The following is a 20,558-nucleotide window of genomic DNA, read 5'->3' as shown; positions in this document are numbered from 1 at the left end:
CCACAATTCACATGCATTAGTTAAAATAACGATATACTAATCAATAAGTCTCCCTTATATACTATTGGTTGAACTCCTTGCTCTAATTCAGAGTTGAGAATTTGTTGGAACCACCGAACCAAAAATAAGTAAACATTATAGGAATCAAAATTATATTTAAACCAATAAATTATTGAAAGAAAGAGAAAGAGAAGGTCTCAACTCTCAAGTACGTCTATACAGCTTATATAGATTGAAGAGTTATTGTATCAATCTAACTATTCTCAAGTACGTCAACATAAATTTTAAGTATTTAACTATTCTTTAGGCACAACCAAAGCAGCTTTAATAAATGGAAAAAAATTATCAAGTACTTTATGCTCAACGCCAAACTTAGTTTTTGCACTTGAATTAGTCAAATCTGCACTTTCCTTTCAGTGTGTGTGGTACTTGTGGCTACACAGTTTGTAAAATTATAAGAAACACCAAATGGAATATTGAAAAAAATATACCAGATAGTAAAAAAAATACTAATTTTGAACAATAAAATTCAAACCAATTCAAAGTTTCAAACCAATACTAATTTTTCAATCTTAATAAATCTAAACTATTGTGGAGTCAAAGATCATCCATTATTTGAAGTTGGCCTATTATCCAGTAACACTTGGTTCATAATAACTTAGAAAGGTCAAACACATAGGTTCAAAAGTATGCCCAAAGAAATTACATAGGGTTTCTCTGCAACTTCCATCGTGATCTTCCAAGTCGTTACTCTCATTATAAGATATTGATCCTTTTAAAACAAATAAATTCCCTAAAATCTATATATGCATCTAAAGATTCTAAACCCTTCCAAATTGAATTTTATTAAAACAAATAGATAAGCAAACCTGAGTGAAAACGAAAACGAATCAAAATAAAATAAGCAAAATGTGGATAGTGTCTTACAATTGAATTAATAAGCATAAGCAAACCTTAAGGGAATCTGAGTGAATTAATAAAAACCATTATTAAAGCAAAAATAAAATTGAAAACAAACCTGAGTGAACGAAAACAAAAACACTAAGAAAGTGATGGATTGGTCCGAGGATGGTGATGGATTGGTCGCAGCTTGCAGTCGCAGGGTTCCTCCTTGCAGGGTTCGGTTAGGCAAAGGGGGAAGATTAGCACAGGCTGTTCGGTTAAGGTTGGAAAAAAAGAACGAGAAAGAAACTAAGAAAGTGATGATATTAATATTATTAATTAAATTAATAAAAAAAAGCCAACCCGCGAGCTAGCCAGTTTAACCCGCGAGCTGGCTCGTTTGAGTTAGGGTTGGATCGAGTCGGGTTGAATCGAGTTGGCAGCTCATTTAAGCCAACCCAACCCGACTCATTTAGGACGGTTTGCGAGCCAACCCGACGGGTTGGGTCGTTTTTGCCAACCCTATCTGGGAGCAGGAGGTCTCGCTGTACTCCCCTGAGTAGCAGTCCTCTTAAACTGATTTGGCGCTTGCCTAGTCGCCAACTGCTTTCCTTTACCTCTTCCCCCAAACTTCCTGTCTCTCCAGGAAGTGGAACTACCAGTCCCCTTAACATCTGCAATCTTGGCCCTCTTGGCCTTACTCACGATGCAAACATCCTCGATGTCCCGACACTGCTTTGCCAGTGTCCCAAAATCTCTCGATGCAGCTCCAGCAATGCGATCAGCTATCTCCTCGTTAAGTCCCCTACGGAACTTAGCAGCAATAACAATCCTGAAATTTGCAAACTTGACTAGTTCATTGAACTTAGCCAAGTACTTGTTAACAGACAACGAGCCCTGCACTATCCTGTCAAACTCTCCCTGCTTCCTCTCTTGAGCATCATAAGGAAAGTATCTGCCCAAAAAGCAGTCCTCGAAGAATGGCCATGTCATGACATGACCCTACATCTTATAGACGTGAGAGGTGTTCATCCACCACTCATGTGCATAGCCCTCCAGTATATACGTCGCAAACATCAACTTTTGCTGATCAGTGCATTGCATGACTCAGAAGATCTTATCCAACACCTGAAGCCATCTCGCAGCAGCAATAGGATCATAAGATCCATCAAAGGAAGGTGGCTTATGCTTGTGGAAAGCATTAAGTTAGCGGTTGATCACATCACGGTCCTCAACAGGCTCATGGTAGGGTTCCATCACCCCAGTACGCTGACTGGCACCCTCAACGTGACTCTGGCTATCGTCTTGAAGACTGGGTGGAGGTGGTGGTGGTGGTGGTGGTGGCGGTGGAGGTGGTGGCGGAGGATACTGGCCACCAGCAGGACCAGCCCTCATCTTCTCCAACATGACCCTCATCATGGTCATGTTCGCCAGGCGATTAGCCTCCAACACATCCTTTGTGGCCTTTCGGTTCGCCTCTCTGACGGCGACCAACATGGACAGGTTAGCCACTCTCATGGCCTCCTGGTCGACTAGTCGGGCCGCCTGCATCTCAGCTAATGCAGCCAGGACATGATCAGGTTGATCCTCGTTCGTCTCTCGGCTCCTCCGAGGTATTACCATGACTCTGCACAAGTTACACAAAGAATGAGTTGATCAGGCCCATGCGATGTGGTCACTCATGCATCATCATAGTAAAACCCAAAAGAGAGAGCACACAAGACAGACAAACAACAAAACATCCTAAGTTATTGCAATACATACAAGCTTCTTCCCTAGAAAGTGCTCTGATACCATAAAATGTAACACCCTGTGTATACCCAGTTTGTTATCATGTCATCGTATTAAGCTTTGCTTAATTAAAAATGTGGAATAACTTTTTCTTTTCAATTATGACGTCATTAATATGACCAAATTGATTACTTAATCCTTTTTCAAAACATTTCCTGTATGTAATTGCAAATAGACAGCTATATACACTGAATAACCTCATAATATAAAAATGTGAGTATCTAAGTCACGGAACTATAACACGTAGTCCGGACCACAATCCTGATACCATTATTCAACTCAATACTAAGATAAAACAGAGTCAATCAATGTGGCATAGACAACCCCCATGCTCACCAAATAAGGCAACAAAGCCCAACAGAGTCTCAACAACAAAATCATAATAATAACATAAAGCATGTCAACATCCAATCATAACAGTATAAGCAGCAATGTCTAACTTAGCTCTGGCCTCTTGCCGCCCGAGGTCTCAACCCCCGAGTTACCTGAATCTGAAATATGTGCCCCAAACGTGGGGTGAGATCTCTAAACAGAAATCTTAGTAAGACAAGGGGTCCTCAAGGATTTCTCCACCCCAAGCTCACTTACATGTGCAATATAAGTTCAAAAGCAGTGATATAATATAAGTTCCAAAATCAGTGCAATGCAGCAGATAATCATGTTATGTGTGTCAACTATTCTACTAGCTAGAGAAATGCAGGATTTACATACGTCTATTACCCATATCAGTACACGCCCATATCGTACCTGCCCACAGGATCACATTCCCGTCTAGGCGAAACATCACATACATATCATAGGGCATTTGCACTTAACAGCTCAAAAGCATTTCAAAAAATCAATACATGAAAACACATCATGCATATAAACTATTCCCCCATGGGGTATGGTGGAACCAACAATGGCTAAACCGAGGACACGAAAGCTTACCTCTAAGCAATCAATCCAATCCATGGTCCACACCAGCTCAAAGTCCACACACAGCACAATCACAATCTGTCTGGACCAATAATCATATCAATATTCATACTCTACAAGCATATGACACAAAGACAACGCCTTCTTTTTACGTTTCATGTCTTTAGGCTTCTCACAAAGCCATAAGCTCTTAATCACTTTGATTCTGACTTAGATTAATTATTACAGAAGTCCACATTAACCAATCATGGGTCCTCAAACCCAAAATGCCATTCTGTATGAACAGTACAGCTACTGTCTCGAAATTCCCAGAATATCCAGATATATGTCGGGGCCATATCCGGATATCCATATCCGGATATCACAAGACCCCATATCCGGATATCAGTATCCGAATATTTCCAATCCCATGTCCGGATACCAATATCCGGATATCAATATCTTGATATCATATCCGGATATTTCGCGACAGAATGCAGTTTCTGCATTTCGTGAGATATAACTCCAAAGGTTCAATTTTTAACCCAAAAGGACGTCCAATGTAACACCCCGTATATATCCGGTAATGTTATCATGTTATCGTATTAAGTTGCACTTAATTAAAATTGCGGAATATCTTTTTATTTTCAATTATGATGTCATTAATCATTACCAACTTGATTACTGAACCATTTTCAAAACATCGCCTGTATGTATATTGCAATAAACAGCTAACTGAAATACCTCATTAATTAAATAACATAAGTATGAGTCTCTAGTCACGGAACTACAAAACGTAGACCAGACCATCTAACAGTTTATACAACTCTGACTAAAAGTACTAACCACAAAGTGGCATGGACAAACCCTATGCTCACCCAAATAAGGCAACAAAGCCCAACATCAGTCTCAACAACAACAACATAAGCATAAATGACAGAAAACATAAACAACATCCAATCCAGTCATGCCAGCATAATATGAACAGCACTAAACATCAACTAAGCTCTGACCTCCTTCCGCCAGAGGCATCAGTCCCCATACTACCTGAACCTGAAATAAGCATTCCCCAAACGTGGGGTGAGATCTCTAAACAAGAAATCTCAGTAAGACAAGGGGTCCTCAAGGGTCTTCCACCCCAAGCTCACTTACATGTGCAATATAAGTTCAAAAGCAGTTTATCATCATCAGTTCTAAAATAGTGCAATGCAGCAGATAATCATGTCATGTGTGTCAGTACTATTCTACTGGACAGAGAAATGCAGGATTTATATACATCTAATACCCACAAATAGTGCATGATGCTACTTGCATCCACCCCGGATCACCGTCTTGTATGACGCCACATACTCAGGTTTACCGTCAAGATGGAACAACACATGCATATTAAAAGCCATTACACATAAAGCTCAACAGCATTTCAAATATCCAAAGCATGTAACACAGCATGCATATAACCATACCCCCATGGGACATGGTGGAACCACAACATGGCTAAACCGAGGACACGAAAGCTTACCTCTTAAGCAATTAATCCAAGTCAAGTCCACACAAGCTCAATGTCCAAACACAACAGATCACAATCTGATTTAGGACCAGCAAGCATATCAATAAACATACTCTACAAGCATATAATTTAAAGACAACGCCTTTCCTTTACGTTTTACGTCTTAAGGCTTCTAACAAAGCCACAAGCCCTTAATCACATGATTCTGACTTAGTTCAATTATTACAGAAGTTCAACTTCATCAATCTAGGGTTCACAAACCCCCAATAGCCTACTGTATGAACAATGTAGCTACTGTTCTTCGAAATCCCAGAATAGCCGGATATTTTTCGGGGACATATCCGGATATCCAATATCCGGATATCTCTATGCCCATATCCGGATATCCAGATCCCCATATCCGAATATCAATATCCGGATATACATATCCGGATATTTCGCGACAGACAGCAGCGTCTGCATTTCGCGAAGATATCCATCCAAGGTGCCATTTTTAACACTTTAAAACGTCAAAGCATGCATTTTTATTCTGTTTTAGGTTCACATACCAGTTGGTTACTTGCTTAACCCATTTACATGCAAAGACATCACCTTTAAATCATTTAAACTCATGATCAAGGTTAGGCAACTCACCAAAGCTTCAAACTCAGAAATGGAAGGCTCTTGGAGCTCACCAAACAGCTCCAAATATGCAGACCAAGAAGGTGCACGAAAATGCCACACCAAAGGTTGGTTCTTTCTTCACAAAGGTGACACTTTGAAGCTCAAAAGGCCACCACAATGGCTCCAACACCAAACCAGCACTCTCCCTTCCCCAAAATAGAAGGACCAACTCAGAAAATGGCTGACTCAACCCTCCTACACCATTCTACCAAGTGTTTACAAAGAAAGATGGAGAAGAATCAAAGGAAAAGAGAAGACTTTGGAGATTTTCCTTGAAGAAATGGTGAAGAGAAGGCAAGGCACAAAGAGGCTGACTAACACACACTAAAACCCACGCATAAAAGGCTAAGGATAAGCCTAGGGTTGTGTGCAAGTGGCTATTTATAGCCGGTTAACAATTAATCACACAATATTAACTTTAATTGCTACGCTTAGCATTTTAATCCCAAACTCAGGATTCTTAACCTACTCAATTTTACAAGAATTATCATATTTTTCTTATATTTTTCGCAGCACCTTTCCGGTACGCGCTTTTCATAGCCAGTACCAGTTTCTGGCACCAGTTCTCATTATTTTAACTTGAAACTCGTTTTACAAGTCCTACATATTATTCTAGTAATTATCATGTACTTTTTATAATTTTTTGGGATACTTTTTCAGTATGCATTTATACCGACTAGCAGAACCGGTATCTGCACTTTTTGTCAGAAAAGCGATTTTCAGCATTATTACTCACTTACTATAATTATTAAAGCCTCATAAAAATTATTAGGGTCAATTACGGAATTATTTTGTAATTTCACATAATTAAATAATTAACTTCCTTAATTAACGGTGCGGGTTCTTACATCCAAGTATGCATTTTTATTCATTTTTAGGTTCATGATCATGTTAGTTACTTAAACAACTCATTAAAATGCCAAGACTCAATCTTTAAGCAAGGAAAACTCATGATCAAGTTAAGGAACATACCCAAGGCTTCAAAACAGAAGCTAGAGGTGCTCTTGGAGCTCTCAATGAAGTTCCAACAATCTGACTATCAAGGCAAACAAAAATGGTGCTCAAAGGTTGGCTCTTTCTCTTCAAAGATCACATCTTGAAGCTCAAAATGCTATCTCAAAGGCTCTCACAACTCCAACCACAAGGTCAGCCCCCACACCTTACACTCAGTAGCTAAAACCCAAAAATAAAGTAGCCTCACATGCTCCCAAGGCTTGCTCTCACCTATTCAAGGTATTTAGGTGAAAGAACAAGAAGAAAAATGGTCTCTTGGAGGTTTCTATGGAGGAAGAAGAGGGTGGCAAGGGTGACACTCAAAATTCTGAAGCACAAGTCACGTAGGAGGCATAATATGGCCTAGGGTTTTGGGCCAAATGGGTATATATAGTCCACTTAAGTTTTAATCACACTGTATTAGCGCTAATATATACGCTTAGCATTTTAATCCCAAACTTAGGAGTCTGAACCTACTCATTTTTCTAAGATTTATCATATTTTTATTTTATTTTTCGCGGCACCTTTCCGGTACACGCTTTAATATAACCAGTATCAGTTCTGGCACCAGTTCACATTATTTTGACCTGAAACTTGTTATGCCAGTCCTATATATTATTCTAGTAATATATACACACTTTTCATAATTTTTCAGGATACCTCGTCAGTACGCATTTATACCGTGGAGCAGAACCGGTATCTGCACTTTTCGTTAGAAAGCGACTTTTAGCATTATTAATCATTTACCATAATTATTTAAGCCTTCTCAAAATTATTAGGGTCAATTATGGAATTATCTCATTAATCACATAATTAAATAATTACTTTCCTAAATTAACGGTGTGAGTTCTTACAGGCTAGGTTCAGAATCCTAAGTTTGGGATTAAAATGATAAGCGTAGCTTTTAGCGCTAATACAGTGATATTAAAACTTAAGTGGGCTATATAAGGGGTGGCACATGATCCTAGGTCAGAATTTTTGCATTTATACGTGACCCTTGTGCCTCCACTTCTGATTTTGTGCTCTCCAAGCTTGCCACCTCCATTTTCTTCAAGACCAAGCCCAAGTGATCACCTTTCTCCACTCTTTCTTCATCTAAACACCAAAGCCTTGTGTGAGTGGGTCTTGTGAGGGTGTGGGAGCAATATTTTCTGAGTTTTGAACCTTGGGTAAGTTTCACCAACCTTGATCATGAGTTTTCTTTGTTTAAAAGTTGAGTCTTAGCATGTTAATGAGTTAATTAGGTAACCAACCTGAACATAAACTTAAAAGTGAATAAAAATGCATGCTTGGACGTCCTTATAGGTTAAAAGTTGAACTTTGGAAGTGATATCTCGCGAAATGCAGAAACTGCATTCTATCGCAAAATATCCAGATATGATATCTGGATATTGATATCCGGATATGGGGTTGGAAATATTCGGATATAGATATCCAGATATGAGACTTGTGATATCCGAATATGGGGTTGGAAATATCCGGAATATGATATTTGGATATGAATATCCGGATATGCCCCCGATAAATATTCAGATATTTTGGGAATTTCGAGACAGTAATTGTACTATTCATACATAATGATATTTTGGGTTTGTGGACCCATGTTTAGTTAAGGTGGACTTCTGTAATAACTAACTAAGTCAGAAGCAAAGTGATTAAGGGCTTATGGCTTTGTGAGAAGCCTAAAGACATGAAACGTAAAAGGAAAGTGTTGTCTTTATGTCATATACTTGTGAGTATGATTGTTGATATGGTTGCTGGTCTAAAACAGATTGTGATTCTGCTGTTTGTGGACTTTGAGCTTGGTTGGACTCTTGGTTGGATAGTTAGCTTGCGAGGTAAGCTTTCGTGTGCTCAATTTAGCCATTATTGGTTCCACCATATCCCATGGGGGGATGGTTTATATGCATGATGTGTTTTCATGTATTGATTTATTGAAATGCCTTTGAGTTGTTAAGTGCAAATGCCCTATGATATGTATGTGGTGTTTCGCCTAGACGGTAAGCCTGAGTATATAGCCTCATACAATATGGTGATCCTGTGGGCAGGTTGATGTGCCTTCGGCATATAGATATTTCAAAGTAAAAAGAATAAGGATTTGACAGTAATTCAGTGATAAAAAATATTATTTTTAATGAATTATTGATAATGCATCTTCAGACACACTTTCACGCTTAATTCAATGTTTTTGCAGGAGGAAAGCATGCAAATGTGATAATGGTGCAAAACATGTTATTCACTGCCTTCTCACGCTAATAGCGTGAATTTTGCGCTATTAGCGTGAAAACCTGAGGAGCCCTACTTCCTCTTCACGCTAATGGCGTGAATCTCATGCTAATAGCGCCAAGTGGAAGAAAAACAAGAGCCAACTACTGCCTCTTCACGCTAATGGCGTGAATCTCATGCTAATAGCGCCAAGTGGAAGAAAAACAAGAGCCAACCATTGCCTCTTCACGCTAATGGCGTGAATCTCACGCTAATGGCGCCAAGTACAAGAATCCTCATTAATCGTCTGCGCTATTAGCATGGATCTGGCGCTAATAACGTGGCATCGTGCTGTTAGTTTTCTGATTTGTGGATTTGGACGAAAACAGAAATAAAAATCAAATCTTTTGGAAGATTTTGACCTGATTGAGTCATTAGCTATATAAAGGAGTCATAAACCTAAAGAAAGAGAACTTTTGCGCGGAGAGAAATTTACGAAGGAGAACGCGTAGCAAGCAAGATTGAAGCTTTCTTCTCCAAATTTTCTGGTTATTGTTTTTCTTTTATGAATTCCTTTCTACACATAGAATTGTCAGACTTGAACATGTCTGGCTAGTCTTTTATTATTGTGGTAAGGGTCACAACCCTTAATGTGAACCCCTTGTAGTTTGGTTATTTTTTATATTTAATTATTTCAATTGCCTTTATTTTATCCTGTTCTTCATCTTATAATTCTTTTAGAACCGATCACTCTATTAGGATTGTGAGGGTTACGATTTTCAATAGGAATATTGAGATTCTAGTTCCTGACAAAGGGTAAAATAACAATTCATGTATGCACTAGGGATAGGCTACATGAATTGCAAACGTGAAAAATTCACTGGTTTAAAAGGATTAACTTGAAAAGGAATTTCTAAAGGATTAGGATTCTAACAGGGTTAATAAAGTTAAGATCACTAAGGAATTAGGGCTTAACTAATAAATTAACAGATGGTGAATTGTTTGATCAATGGTTAAATTAAATGTAAACATTAATTAATATTGCAAGGTGGGGATCATAAAGGTGTTGGTGTCTTTTACCGCAATATTCTTTTAAATATCTTCTCAATCTTAATCTGTTATTCTCAAGTTTTCAAAAACATCTTTGAATTATTCACAAGTCTTGAATTATTCTCAATCTTTACAACCACAATTATTCTCAAACCAATTTTATTAATCCAACAAGAGAAGAATAGATTAAATAATTTTGGTGCCTCAATCCTCGTGGAGACGATACTCTACTTATCCTTTTATTACTTGAAACGATCGGTACACTTGCCGATTTTTTGCAACACGGGTACAGTATGAGCGTGTACTATTGTGGGTTGTAGACGTATGTAAATCCTACATTTCTCTGGCCAGTAGAATAGTTGACACACATAACATGATTATCTGCTGCATTGCACTGATTTTTGGAACTTATATTATATTACTGCTTTTGAACTTATATTGCATATGTAAGTGAGCTTGGGGTGGAGAAATCCTTGAGGACTCATTGTCTTACTGAGATTTCTGTTTAGAGATCTCACCCCACGTTTGGGGCACATATTTTAGGTTCAGGTAACTCGGGGGTTGAGACCTCGAGCGGCAGGAGGCCGGAGCTGAGTTAGGCATTGCTGTTTATTCTGTTATAATTGGATCCTGACATGCTTTATGTTATTATTATGATTCTGTTGTTGAGACTCTGTTGGGCCTTATTGCCTTATTTGGTGAGCATAGGGGTTGTCCATGCCATATTGATTGATTATGTCTTATTTTAGATTCGAGTGGTATAATTGTATCAGGATTTGGTCCGGACTACGTGTGGTAGTTCTGTGACTTAGATACTCACTTATTTATATTATGAGGTTATTCAGTGTAGATAGCTGTTTATTTGCAATTACATACAGACAACGCTTTAAAGGATTGATTAATCAACTTGGTAATTGATACTGACGTCATAATTGAAAAGAAAAAGTTATTCCGCATTTTTAATTAAGTAAATCTTAATACGATGACATAATAACAACCCGACTATACACGGGGTGTTACACCAGGCATCTTCTTGTTGGATCCGGGCCTTCTCCTGTTGATAAAGGTGGCTGTGCCTATCCATCTCCTCGATCCTTTGTAGCAGGGCATTGATCGCAATGTGAGAAATGCGCTGATCCTCATTTGTCTCAAGTGGGACTTGCAACGCAGCTGGTTGCACCTCTCGAGCATTTGCAACTCGAATCAGTGGATCTTGGTTTACCGCCGGAGTTGATGCCGAATCAGAATACACATCACTCACATGGACAACATCATAATCAACCAATTGTTGATTTCCAAGAATAGGGTTATTCGCTGGTATCTCCTCTAAAATTGGATCTTGTGGTAACCCATGATACGATGATGATGGCTGTTAATAATCGCTTCTGGTGCGTGCCATGGTTATTGTGGAAATAAAATTTTATGGATTCTCACAGACGGCGCCAATGTTTTGTCGAATGACAAAAGTGTCAAGTCAAGGGCTAGTCGGTCAATCTATGATCGTGTACTCTCTTCAGGTATCTATCGATTAGATAACATGAGGTAGCAGATCACTATATACAACTATAACGGTGTTAATTAGCCAAAAGGGTGGTGTATGAGTGCACAGTGGCAACATAATGGTTAAAGAGAGAGATTAAGTCATACCTGTTAGATTTATCTCCTATTTATAAGGTTTTACCGGTGAGTATATGACTTTTGGGCCTCTTACTCATAAGCCCAATTGTTCTCTTGCACAACTGTCGTGTGATTGCCCTTTGTTGGGCTTTTGGATATATAAACCTTACCTGTTGAGTTTTTTTTTTTTCACAGAGTTAGCTCTTCATTGAAATATATAGTATATTAAACTAAAAATAGGGTGAGACTAATCCCCTCTTAAACTTGGTGATTCAACCGTAAACTAGTTTGGGCAGTAAAATAAAATAAAAAAAGCTATTTATAAGCACGCGTTAAATAGAAAAGAGTTAACTATGGGTTCTAGAACTTCGAATATATAGAACACATGAATCAAAATATAGTATAGTAGTAGTGGCAATATTCCACAATTATAAAGAGTGTAGAACTTGAAAGAAAGTATTCATAGGAAAAAACAAAAGATGTTTGACAAAAGGAGAAGGTATTTGAGTGGTGGTGAATGGTGGAAAGAAAGGAGAAAGAAGAATAGAGAATTCTGAGTCAAAGTGTGCGGTGCAAATGAAAGAAGAGAAAATAGAAAAAGAAAGTGGACTTACGTGAGAGAGAAAGAGTAAAGCCAAACATTGTTTTTATAGCATGTCGTTTCCAATTGTGTGCTCCCAGCTTTGGAATTCCATTAACAAATAAGTAGGTGCTTACCAATTCCAACTAAGCCATTTTTATGCGTTCCTATTCTACATGTCTGTCCTTTTCTCTACTGTCTTATTCATTCTGTTCTGAAGTTGTCTCGTAGCATATATATCTATGGTTAATCAGTGTACTTACAATATATATTCTTCTATATTATTTTTTTATTATATAAATTTATTATAATATTATGTTGTCAAGAGCGGTCACAAGTTTATTTGTGATTGAAATTTCATAAGTTTGAATATGTTAGAATGGTAACAGAGAGTTCAAAAACTCTCCCATGTTATATTTTCACCAAAATGATAAACCATAATAAATAAGTGAACCGACGCCACATACATCTCAACACAGAACTATAAGGATATAGGTCAATGGATCTTTTGCACTTATATGGTACTTACTTGATTTATTTCTAACCGATACGAGACTTCACCACTATTTACACTAACTATTTTCAAGGAGTCACACTAGCCTTTTGTTGGAATAGTATGGGAGAGCCCAAAAACTCTTTACATGCAAGGGATACTTCCACGATATGTGCAATGACAAACTATAATAAATGAACTGACACCACAATTCAACCTAAAACCTTAAAACTAAAGGTAAATGAGTTTTTTGCTCATATATGGTCATCACTTGTTTCATTTTTAACTAATGTGAGACTTTACCACTGCTCACACTTAAATATTTCCAACAGGGTGGGAAACAAATTATTTGTTATTCAAGGGTAAGACTGCATACAATAATTATTTTCCCCTCACCCTTGCTAGTCGAGTCTAATGAGAAGAGATTTTGTATCACACACAATATATATATATATATATATATATATATATATATATATATATATATATATGGTAGCGATATATATACATACATACATACATACATATACACACCCACACACGAGTGAGATCCAATAAATCACAGTTATTAGATTAACAAAAATCAACGGTTAAGATTTGGTGTAAAACTTATTATTTTTACACCGGTATAACAATAATAAGTCCTACACCAAATCTTAACCGTTGATTTTCATGAATCTAACAATTGTGATTTATTGGGTCTCACTCATTAATTAATTATTAATCCGGTATAATAATAATAAGATTTACACCAAATCTTAATTGTTGATTTTTGTTAATATAACAATTATGATTTATTGGATCTCACTCGTTAATTAATTATTAATTCTCAATATATATATTATCATGTCACTTGACCGTCCAGTCACACAAAACTACGTCGCTTTGGATAATTATTTTCCTTATTTAATTGATCAAAAATGGATATTATATTTTTCTCTCTTCATTTCTCATCATTGATCCATTATTATATGGTTATGATTCCTCAACTTGACAAATCCTTACGTCGAGTGACTTTACATCTGATTAACCATATATATATATATATATATATATATATATATATATATATATATATAATAAGTTGAGTGTAATTTGGTAACCAATTTGATTTTGTCATGTACTTTTGGGATAGTGCGCCATGTTTGTTTATATATTTCTCCTTGCTCACGCTAGAAGCACTTAACACAGTGAAGCCACCAATCCCTTTTAATATCTAAACCGCAGCTGCAGGCCTCCACCTTCTCATAGGCCAAGATTTGAGAGTCAGGTAATGAAGATTGTTTATTCATCTGCAGCTCTTTCATTTTCCATTCTATCTAAATTCATTTGTTCTTTCTTTCTTGCTTGTAGAAATGTATGGATTATGTAAAGACTGCATTTGTTTTTAGTATGTAATTAAATCCATGATATAATACCTTTTAGTTTTATATATCTTGAATTGGTTCATTTTCCTGATATAATATAATTTTCCTCCATATTGAGTTCTTGACACTCATGCATATTCATGCATGCATGTTAGTATGTGCTTGTAATAGCTAGTGTTCTTTTAAACAAAAGTGCATATTCTTTATGAATTTTTGCATATATTTTTTACTGACAGTTGTCTGTTCATGAATTGAAGAGCTAAGACAAGATTTTCTTATTTGATTCTCATTAATTTGGCTTTAGTTGATTCTACCAAAAGTGCTTGATTATATAATATATCACTGTGCAGGCAAAATTCATTGCAACTTGATTTGGAGTAGTAAGGAGAGGTATCAGTATCTTTATCATAGGAAAAAAAAGAAAGACACTATGGAGTTTTGGAAGCTTTTTGTTGTTGCATTAATGCCAGTTCTTAAGGTACTGTTAATTACTGTTGTTGGCACATTTCTTGCACTTGATCGATTTGGCATACTCAGGGAAACTGCCAGGAAAAACTTGAACACAGTAAGTTTCATCCTTTTTTTTTTATCTCTCCTTATTTTACCTCAAATACTATATCTTTATCCAAAGTTACAAATTTTTTAATTGGTAGCAAGTCATTGGTCATTGTTAAATTTTTTAAATATTTTTTTTTTACTGTTTATATTAGTTCTTAGTTTTCCAGTTTACTAATGAAATTCCATATAATGTTCTTAGGGTGAACATGTGACTTATTTTGCTAGGTGTAACAGCCCCAAACCCTGTAGCATGATATTGTCCGCTTTGCCCTCGGGTTCATGGTTTTGTTTCTTGGGACACCCCACAAAAGGCCTCACACTAAAAGAGGTATCCACACCCTTATAAGGCATGCTTCGTTCCCCTCTCCAACCGATGTGGGACATTACATCCTCCCCCACTGGGAATACAGTGTCCCCGCTGTACACACCGGTCCAGGGCCAGGCTCTGATACCAAATGTAACAGCCCCAAACCCTGTAGCATGATATTGTCCGCTTTGCCCTCGGGCTCATGGTTTTGTTTCTTGGGACACCCCACAAAAGGCCTCACACTAGAAGAGGTATCCACACCCTTATAAGGCATGCTTCGTTCTCCTCTCCAACCGATGTGGGACATTACACTAGTCAATGATGTTTTGTCATCTTAGAGTATTTTTCATTCAAGACTTGATGAGTAGCTCTAGGACCAAATGTGTCAGGTCCATATCAACAAGTACATGGATCAATCGGCACGAATTGTTCCAATTTAATAGTTGTCCCCAGTTCGAGTTCTGGATTGGTAGAAAGAGTCTTGGTCCTGTTGGGCTCAATTGAATTGTTTAATTAATCAATGAGTGGAGAAATCTTAAAAATATAAAGTAAAACAATTGTATCAAGTCGAAGTACTTTTAGTGAAATAGTTGCACACTTTAAATGATGTCAAGCTCAAACGCCAATATTAGTATCTGATTGGCCCAGCTGAGGACATATAAAAAACCGTAGATAGAGTTCAAGGAGGGGCCCTCTAATATTAAAAAAAAAAATGAAAAATGAGACGATGGGAGCAATGTTAATAAAATCGGATTGGTCCATGAATCGATAAATCGATCATATAATGGTATGAGTGAAGCAATGGACCGGCCATGCATCAGAACCGGTGCTACTCGGCAGGTTAATCGGTGACCCGATCCAGTCTAAAATAAAATTAATTTTCATTTTTTTAGATATTTGAGTATATTTATAATTTTTTAATATAAATGATAGAATTACATATAATTACCGGATCATGCAATTCAACCAGTGACCCACTGATTGAACCAGTCATCAAGTACCTTAACTGGGTCAATTATGTCTGTGATATGTGAGTGTATGAAGCTTTAATTGACCAAGTATTTTGGGTCTAATAATTTCACACTTCAAATCACTCCAAAACACTCCTCAATCCAATAAAGTCTAAAGAGCTCTCATGCATGAGGAACTAAAACAAATATAAAATCATTAACCTCAACTTAAAATCTTTAAATTTTTAAAATTGTTTATTAATATTTTATTATTTCTTATAAAGAAAAGGTTGGGGAAGAAATAGGACAATATTACTTGGTAACTAACTACTAATATGAGATTTTTATTTATTTTTTTGGTTGTTCTTTAACAGATGGTGTTTTTCGTCTTCGCTCCAGCTCTTGTTTGTGGTAGCCTAGCTGAAACAATAACATTACGGAGCATAGTTATGTTGTGAGTTTTGCTTATTGCTACTTTTGCATTTTCTTTTAGAAATTATTCTCCATTTAGTTGGATTGTCATGTATGCTTCACCAATAATGTAGGTGGTTCATGCCGTTGAATGTTCTTCTCACATTTATTATTGGGACAGCTCTTGGATGGTTACTTGTTAAAATAACTAGAGTTCCTCATCATCTTCAAGGCCTTGTGTTGGGGTGTTGTGCTGCAGGTAGGGTCACTTACATATTTAAAATTGTAAAGTTCAAAAACCCCCATGTAATAATTTTTTTTTTTTTTTATCACTTACCTCTTTTTATGGTTTTTTTTCTTATCACTTACCTGCCCCATGATTTTTTCCATCCAAATCCACTTTTAAAACCATTAAAATTTCAATTAACTTGTCTATTTTACCTACATCAAAAGCATTAATTTATCATAAATATAGAAATTTTCCGCTTTATATATAACGTAGGACAAGTAAGTGATAAGAAAAAAACTATAACGGGGTAAGTGATTTTTAAACTTTTCCCTATTTAAAAGTATCTCTTTAATTAATTATCTTATCATTAATATCATATAGATCCTAAATAATTAATATCTATAATGATTTGGAGTTTGATGCCGACAGGAAACCTTGGAAATTTGCCTCTTATTATAGTTCCAGCTGTTTGTAAAGAGAGAAGCAATCCTTTTGGAGATGTGGATGTTTGCTACAGAAATGGACTAGCATATGCTTCTCTATCAATGGCAGTATGAAACTAACTTTAAACATTTGGAATTTAAGTATGTTCATCACTGAGTGATGTTTACACTTTTGAATTATTATTTCAGCTTGGAAGCATTTACATTTGGACTTATGTTTACAACATTGTCCGCATATATTCAAGCAAGATTTCCACTGAAGTCAAAGTTGATGATTCCATGATTAATCCAGTATTTGCAACTGCAATAGAAACTGATCCAGAAAACCTTTTAACACGTTCCACTGGAGGAGCATTGGTTACTGTTGATGATAGATCACAGAGTAATGATCATGTGAAGCAATTTGAAATTGAATGTACAATGCCTGATAAACAAGCAAAGGTAGTTGTTGAGTAGTTCTAATATAATTAGATTGTCTAAACTTTTCCTTTATGGCATGAATTTCTAACCTCTTTGGTTTAGTATTTGTATCTAGGATCAATATGCTCGCGCGAGTCTATGAAAAGACACCGTAAAGGGTAACAGATCATTGTATGCATAGTGAAGACTAATAGAGTATCCAGTTCAGAGTGTGTATATTAACCCTCTATTTATTGAAGGGGTTACCTATAAATGAAGAGTGTCCTGATAGGAGTCAGCTTGTTGGGATATGATAAGTAGCCTCAGGCTTAGGACAAGAGATCATATCTCTTATCTCTTTAGCTCATCACTTATCTAGGCCCATAGGATAGGTCCAGAGAACAGGTCTCTTGCACCAATTAAATCTCAAATAATCCATTACTTTTTTTCTCTTTTAGGTTTGCACCACCAATAAGCACCATCGCCTTTTTATATCAGCAGCACAAATTGGTAGCTCTTAATTAATTGACATCTTATATTGTTTAGGTTAGAGTTGAATGCAACACATAATAACGATTGGTGGCTTATGCATTACCTATCTTCAAAATGTTTTATCAATTGGGAAGAAGTTAAAGACATAATAAGATTGAAACTCAATATGGCATGCCTTCTTATTCTATTGCATTTCACTTGGTGATGAGGAGTGAGAAGCACTGTTCTTGTTAAGATGTAGATAACATTCTATAGAAGTTATGATCTTACATTTCCAGATTTTTACAGGTACTTAAAAAGGAAAAGATTGTGAAACAGCTGAAAATATTAGCTGAAAAGATCAACCTGAAGGTAGTATTTGCACCTGCCACGATAGGAACGGTATATCAAAAACACTCTTATTCTTCTCTGTAGTCTTCTTATTATTCTCGTTCAACTCATTTAAAGACGGAACAATAATGTTTAGAACGAGGTATGCTCGAACAGTGGCCAAAGTGCTACCGTTGGCAAAAAAAAACACCAAAATGCTACGTCAACAGTAAATTTTGCCAAAATGTCACGTGGCATATTTCACTACACTGTGTAGCGAAATATGTGTGCAAATAATTCGCTACACGGTGTAGCGAAATATGCCGCCTTAGAATGCACAGAACCAAAAATGCCACGTGTCAGACAGGGAGAATTTCTGACACGGCATATTTCGCTACACCGTGTAGCGAATTATTTGCACACGTATTTCGCTACACAGTGTAGCGAAATATGTCACGTGACATTTTGACAAAATTTACTGTTAGCGTAACATTTTGGTGTTTTTTTTTTGCCAACAGTGGCACTTTGGCCATTGTTCCGAGGTATGCTAGTTACAATTAAAAAGAATTGCAACACTATTGACATAAAGTCATATCACAACACTATATGTTGATATCTCAACCATGTTAGATTCTTCTGAAGCATATAGAGGCATTGCTATCTTGGTTTATAAATGTTAGACTATTACCAACTTCGCCTCTTGCTTCTTAAGACTATTAATTAAGTTAATATATTGGAACTTTATTAATTATTCTTAACAAGCATATTTCCTCCTTTCCTTATGTGTATGCAGATTGTTGGTTTAATAATTGGTATAGTCCCACAATTTCGAAAGCTATTAGTTGGTAATAATGCTCCTCTCCGTGTGGTTCAGGACTCTCTAGTCATGGTGGGGTAAGTCACCCAAATCCTCTGCACCCACATTTGGTTATTAGGTACCCAAAAAAAAACTTTATTTTGATGAATTTTTTTTTTCTCATTTTAAAAGATATAACTTTATATCATTTTAAGTAAAAATGTTGTAATACATATTTGTTAATTTTTTACATTTTCTTTCCTCCATAAAATTTGGAGAGAGAAATAGAGAGTATTACGGAGAAAAAGAGAATGTAAAAGACTAACAAATTTATACCAAAACACAGTTGTTTTACTTAAATAAATATAAAGTTGTATCATTTAAAATGATAAATAATTTTTCCTTGTTTGATTGTACACCTTTTTATTTAACCTGATTTGCAGGGCTGCAGGAATTCCAGCAATGACCTTGTTGGTTGGGGCAAATCTTATTAAGGGCAAGTGAATAAAATGAATTTCTCAAATTTGTCATCAATCTCTTTGGTTGAGTTCAATGTAGTAGTTACATTTGAAAATGAATGTGATGATTTTTCAGGTTTAAAAGGAATAAGAAAGCAGCTTCCACTTATTGTTGGCATTACTTTGGTTAGATTCATTGCCTTGCCAGCAATAGGAATAGGCATTGTTAAAGGTGCCATTCATTTTGGCTTGATCCACCCTGATCCATTATATCAGTTTCTTTTACTGCTTCAATATGCCCTTCCACCAGCGGTAGCCATGAGTAAGTTGTTTATGAAAATAAAAAAATGAGCATTTATGGCAAAAGCAATTAAACTATTGTGACATCCCAAAATAATTTTTTCTTTCTTTTTCTTCTTTTAGTTCTTTATATTCTCTCAAAGTGATATATTATTTATCCGGAAGTTGGAATTATCAAGTTGATTACTATTGATAATGACAGAATAAGTTATTTTCACATTAAACAAAAGGTTAAATAAATATATTCACTTTGAAAATCTATCAGATATTCCACCTAGCACTTCTTAATTTGTCTACAAATATCTATCCATTGATAGTATACATAAATTTAATTTCATAATTTACTTACAGGTTACAAAAAAATTATTCTTCACCAAACCTGTTTGCATTTCCAATATTTTTTATTCACTTCATATCCATATAACAGTTTTCACTTTCTGAAATTTTAATCATTTCTCCTTTAGACTTTATGTGGTAATATACTTATTTATGAATGTAACAGGTACGATTACTCAATTATTTGGAGCTGGTGAGGGTGAATGTTCAGTTATCATGTTGGCAACTTATTCATGTGCTGGAATTTCGCTTACACTCTCCTGCACATTCTTTATGTGGCTTGTACTATAGTTATTTTATATTGCAAGATCTTTTTTTTTTACTTTTAACAAATGTCACATTGTCAAAGAAAATGCATTTTAAGATCTAAATATGTATAGAGTTTAGTTAAATTAGGACTGGTTTAAAGGTAGATCAATATTTCAGTGTGCAAAATTGTGGAAAGCATATATGTTGTAAGTTGTAACTTTATGGTGTAATTTTAGCCAAATGAAAAGGGAGAAAAAGGGATAAAAGATCAATACT

The 20,558-nt window shown here is 36.1% G+C and overlaps 1 protein-coding gene across 1 annotated transcript; it reads left to right on the top strand.

Moving 5' to 3' along the window:
* Positions 1-14,475: 14,475 nt before the first annotated feature.
* On the top strand, positions 14,476-20,324 carry LOC133306612 (protein PIN-LIKES 3-like). Its single transcript, XM_061506934.1, has 10 exons — positions 14,476-14,610; positions 16,235-16,314; positions 16,406-16,530; positions 16,930-17,051; positions 17,133-17,387; positions 18,135-18,215; positions 18,937-19,037; positions 19,383-19,435; positions 19,534-19,719; positions 20,200-20,324. The coding sequence occupies exons 1-10, from the start codon at positions 14,476-14,478 to the stop codon at positions 20,322-20,324; spliced, it is 1,263 nt and encodes a 420-aa protein (XP_061362918.1).
* The last annotated feature ends 234 nt before the right edge of the window (positions 20,325-20,558 follow it).

This window comes from Gastrolobium bilobum, unplaced genomic scaffold (genome assembly GCF_033153095.1).
Source record: "Gastrolobium bilobum isolate Gb01-03AN ecotype WA unplaced genomic scaffold, APGP_CSIRO_Gbil_v1 utg2894, whole genome shotgun sequence".
Lineage (NCBI taxonomy): Eukaryota > Viridiplantae > Streptophyta > Magnoliopsida > Fabales > Fabaceae > Gastrolobium > Gastrolobium bilobum.
This window is presented reverse-complemented; position numbering and strand designations above follow the sequence as displayed.